General features: G+C 30.0%; 1 protein-coding gene across 1 annotated transcript; it reads right to left on the bottom strand.

Annotated features, from left to right (window-relative positions):
• Positions 1–276: 276 nt before the first annotated feature.
• LOC136090155 (uncharacterized) lies at positions 277–2,839 on the bottom strand. Its single transcript, XM_065816270.1, has 3 exons — positions 2,040–2,839; positions 1,621–1,869; positions 277–1,538 (listed from the first exon to the last, which is right to left on the bottom strand). Exons 1-3 carry the CDS (start codon positions 2,143–2,145, stop codon positions 409–411), a joined length of 1,485 nt encoding a protein of 494 aa, XP_065672342.1. The 5' UTR covers positions 2,146–2,839; the 3' UTR covers positions 277–408.
• Between the last annotated feature and the right edge of the window lie 2,178 nt (positions 2,840–5,017).

Genomic DNA, 5,017 nt, shown 5'->3' on the forward strand with positions numbered 1-5,017 from the left:
TTTTTTGTAAAGATTTATGTCATACTTCTACAAAAAAAACACAAGAAAATAAATGAAAAAGACAGTTGCTAAAATATTTTATCTTAACCAAAGTAGAGTTTCTGTGTGGTCTTTGGGGTCCCTTACTAAAAAATATATATACATGGATCAAAAACTCAATATTAAAATGGAGTTTTGCTTTTTTCTATTAACATTTATTTTTCTATTAACAATCAAGTAAAATTACTTTTTTACTAGTTATTTGTATAAAAAAAATTGAAATGTTGCTCTTTAGTCTTTAAGACAATTTAAAAGTGTTTTTATACATCTTTGAAACTATTTACTCTTTAATAAGTTGATCAACTAATTGACTAAGAATAATGGAATTATCTCCTTATCACTGTAAGGTCACTTTCTTGGTGTATCCTTCTAACTTCTAGTATCTTCATCACTTTCATGCTCAATAACCTTACGTTTGAGTGAGTTGTTGGTTACTGCAGCAGCTAAAAACATTATTGGTTTTTTTCCATCCACTTTACAAGATAACTTTCCACAGACAGATTTTTTTACATTGTGGCAAGAAGAGCATTGCTGTAGCTTTATGGCATGGCACACACCTTCTCCACAGCTGCATTCATTTTTACACCGTAAAAATGCTTCTTTTTGTTTTTCTTTGTTCCATCTTTTTTCTTCCTTATCTTTTATTTCTTGATTTTTATTATCTTGAATTACCTTCACTAAGTCCAACACATTTTTTCCTTTCATTGATCCGTGAACCTGCGTAACCCTTGTAGTAAGTTTGGAAACTTTCGGCTTAACTTTCTGTACTGTCAGTAAGCCAGGAATTTCTTCAAGTTGAATGCTTTTTTCGCTCAGCTCTTGAATAAGCTCTTGAGAACGCTCAAACTTTTCTTTCCAATACTGAGCTGAATTTTTTCTTTTATCAGGAGATTTAATAGTATAACTTCCAGGAGTTGTTGTACTGGATGTAACACTTTTTGAAAAATCAATATACAAAGCAGCTCGTGCAAACTTGTCCTGTTGCATGTCATTGACGCTTAATGATGTGGAAGTTACTCCTACACGTCTTGCAGCTTTGATTATAGATTGTCTTGGGGCCCAGTTGTTCCAAATACGTCCTAAAATCATCATAAAAGCTTCTTTATTTAGTGAATTGAAATCAGTAAAAATATTTTCTTTCATACCACGATACTCATGATGAAGGTTTTTGTTGAGTTGGTCTAAAAGCTGTGTCACACCAGTGGTATCTGGTGGAGTTAAGAACATACGTATGTTTTTCGATTGTAAAAACTTTAAGACATCAAAATTAAAGCGTGAACAATGCCCATCAGAAGGCAAAACTACTGGTCGTGCCACTTTTTTTTCAGTAAGATATTCATCAAACTCTTTGTACATATCTAATAACGAGTTGAGATCAGATACACCATGGTTGCAAGTTGTTATCAGAAGATGCGGAATACTTACCACAGCTTCCTTTGGAGCCATTTGATTAGTTATTCCAAGGGTACCAAAAAGTACTTGACAGACACAAAGGTCTCCTACAATTACAAAAAAATTACATATCATCTATTCAATCCATATTATAAATATTTATCAAAAAAGTGATAAGGCAATAACTACCTGAAAATGATACTAGAGGATGTATGGTGACGCATTCACGGTTCTCTCTGATCATTTTACAACATGTTTCCCCTTTTGCAGCAAAAACAAGACCAGCAGGAGTACCATCAACACCAAAATTGATGAACTGTGGTGTTTCGTCGTGATTAAATATTCTGCATGTATCAATATTTCCAGACCAAACTCCTGTCCCCTTTTGTACTGCTTCAGTCATAATGCCAGTCTCAATCAATTCTTCTGCAAGAGCGTCTAAAGGCAACCATGAAAATTAATTAGTAACTCAGTTTTGGTAGAACTATTTTTCATGAATGTACAGTAGCAATACATAAACTAATAAAAAGGTGTAGCTATGAGTTAAATTTTAAATGAAGCTATAGTATACTATGAAATAAAATAAAAAAGTCAATGTTTACTCATACCAAGGTGGAGACATGCCATTTCCCTCGTGCAATTGAGAGCTCTATTTATTGACACATTTCCTTGTCGCTTGAGTGTTAAGCTTGGATTCTTAGCTTTAAAGCGCATCCAAAACGATTTACCTAACCTGTGTTTAAAACAAAAATAAAAAATTAACTAAAAAAGCTTCTCTTACAAAGCTTCAAATCCTGGACTACAAGCAATCTCTTTATATCTTAACATGTTGACTATTACTACCTTTTAAAAATATATATAAGAAACATAAATACTTGTTTTGTGTCAAAGCATTTTTTGCATTTGCAGATAATGCTATGAATTTTCTGCCACCTTTCAATCTTTTATTTGTGTATTGTCTAACTTTCAGAACGTCAAGGACAAGTTTTGTTAGTTCTGCTTTGTTTATGCCTTGCATTGCTCGATTTTTATTCTTAATGTATGAAACAACTGACATCTCTTCTTCCTCCAAGAGAATTGCACAGTACTGTCTTTCAAGACCATTGACTATTTTCCCATCAAGTCTACGGTTTATTGTTTCACGATCTTTAATAAGTGGATATTGTCTTGTTTTAATTGCAGCATGTCCTCTTACATTGTTTTCTTTACACCATTGAACAGCAGCTTCAAGTTGTTTGTTTTTTTCTAATATAGCTTTTCTTTTAATTAGTGCTTCAGCATTAGAACTTGGATTTAGTGGCTTCATTTGCAAGCGAGTTTTGAATTTTTTGTTGCTGTTACTCATGTTCATTTATTTGCTTACAAATAAACTAATATCGCAAATTCACATACTGCAAACTGAACTAAAACTATCCTCTAAGCAGGAGCGTAAAATAAAATCTCTATATAAATTCATTATCATCAAAACGATAGCTCCAACTACTACAAATCTACTTTAAATCATGAATTTTTGTAATATCACTTATATTTTTGTTAAAAATAATATAATTAATGTGGTTTTTGGGGTCCCAAGCATGTGGTTTTTGTAGCGCTTTAGGTACTTCCCTAAAATATAAGTTTGCAATCAAACTACCATATGAAGGGGATTTTAATATAACAAGCTATTCCAAAAAATTGGAAAGTTGCAACTAATTTCATAAAAGTTATAAACAATTTAAGCCATGCGGTTTTTGAGGTCCCCTACTAAAATATAGCGAAACTTTACTGAAAAAAAAAAAGCAAACAAAAAATACCAAAATACTTCTAAACCCCTGGGAAGAACTTTTACCATATAAAAACATATAAAAAAGCAAAATAAAGTTAAATTATTTGTTTTGTACAAAAGATACAGCAAAAGAAAAAATCATGTGGTTTTTGGGGCCCGTCTACCTGTAGTGTTTTTCGCTGAATAACCTAGTTTAAAGTCCTAAAATAGCAGTTGTTTTAATTGCTTTTTAAATAAAAACAAAACATAGTAAAAAATTTTAATATTTTAACAATACTTTATATTTTTCTGTAATTTAAAATCCAAAAATTTGAACTTTTATCTTTGAAAGGTTTGAGTAAATAAAATTGAAAAAATAACGAACTAATTTTTTTTGTTGTTGCGGAAAACATTGTATTGTTTCAACAAAAAGTGGCTTAAAATTTGATCTTTTAATGATAAGTTTTGTTAATAACGAATCATTATATTCCAAAAATTAGTTCTAATTGTCAGGTTGGTGTTTTTTTACTTAATTAATGCTACTTTTTTGAGCTTTTATAAAGTGCTCATATTACCAAGTGGTCTGGGCAACATGAGCACTTTTGCTGCCTTTTTAAGCCAGTACAAGTAGGTTTTCTTTATGAGGAAGCTCAGGAATGTCGAAATAAAGACGTTAAAAATTTGATATCTTTTAGGGTGTTTAGGGTGCCTAAAAACAAACACCTTTTTAAAAAATATATATATATTTTTTAAATATCTTTATTATGACTTGAGTCATTGGCCCATTGTGCATTCCAGAGAAAAATCAAAATGTGAATTAAAACTGTTTTATTCCAAAGAGAAGCTCCGCAAAATGTTTGTTTTTCCAAAATTTGTTTGATAAAATGGTTGCTCATATCAGGCCTGATAATATACCTCAAGCATTCTTTTATATAATTACTAAACCACCGCCTCGCTTTTTATTTTGACACTTTAAAGAAATTTTTAAAAGGAAATTTTTACGGTTAAAACCTGGTAAACAGGTGTTAACCGTAACCCGAAGAAAAAAAATTATATTTTTAATAAAGTAATTTAAGTTATTGGTTACGTTTATTTATTGTATGCTAATAATCTAAAATGTTCCTTATCGAAATATTTTAATTGCTTTAAGTAGGCTTTGTCAGTTACGTATTAAGAAAAAAGGAGTGGCAAAATTTTTTTTTAATATCAGTAATAGTTTTTTATCGAGAAAATCTCTCGGGCATCTTTCCTTATGCCTTTAGGAAAATTTCTGCATTCATTTTGTGAATTTGAAAATAATTTATAATGATAAAGTTTTTTTTATACCTATGTTTTCTATTATAATTAGAGATTGATGTTAAGAAGAAAAACAAATAAAAATTGTAAAATTGTTTTATGACGAGTTTGATAGAGATATATATTGAGTTAATTAATTAAAAGTTTGTGCATATAATAATGTTGTGTGTTGAAATGTAGTTTAATAATACGTTTGTCAAGGCGTATATCAAAATAAAAAAATCAAAATGAATAAAAAAAAATAGAAAAAAGTAAATCAAAATGAATATAAAGATGTCGCATTTTAACCCCACCTGGGGTAAAGTAAACAGTAACACAATACTTAATATAAAACAAAAACATGAGCGACATACAGCATAAATACCTTTTTTAACTAAAGTTGTTTTACATTTAATCTTTTAGATTCGTAGATAACGCGGTACAATTTGAGTCGATTTATCCTTTCAACCATTATAATCTTTTTAATCAAATAAATCTTGTTGTTTTACGTCACCTTTTGAATTACCTTGTTTGTTGGCGGGTTTCTGAACATTAAAAAAATAGACT

Source organism: Hydra vulgaris, chromosome 13 (assembly GCF_038396675.1).
Source record: "Hydra vulgaris chromosome 13, alternate assembly HydraT2T_AEP".
Taxonomy (NCBI): Eukaryota; Metazoa; Cnidaria; class Hydrozoa; order Anthoathecata; family Hydridae; genus Hydra; species Hydra vulgaris.

Coding starts and splice junctions, on each gene's coding strand:
- LOC136090155 (XM_065816270.1), bottom strand. CDS start 2,145: ATGCGCTTTAAAGCTAAGAATCCAAGCTTAACACTCAAGCGACAAGGA. Junction 1,870..2,039: donor AATGGCATGTCTCCACCTTG/GTATGAGTAAAC, acceptor GGTTGCCTTTAG/ACGCTCTTGCAGAAGAATTG. Junction 1,539..1,620: donor TCCTCTAGTATCATTTTCAG/GTAGTTATTGCC, acceptor TTGTAATTGTAG/GAGACCTTTGTGTCTGTCAA.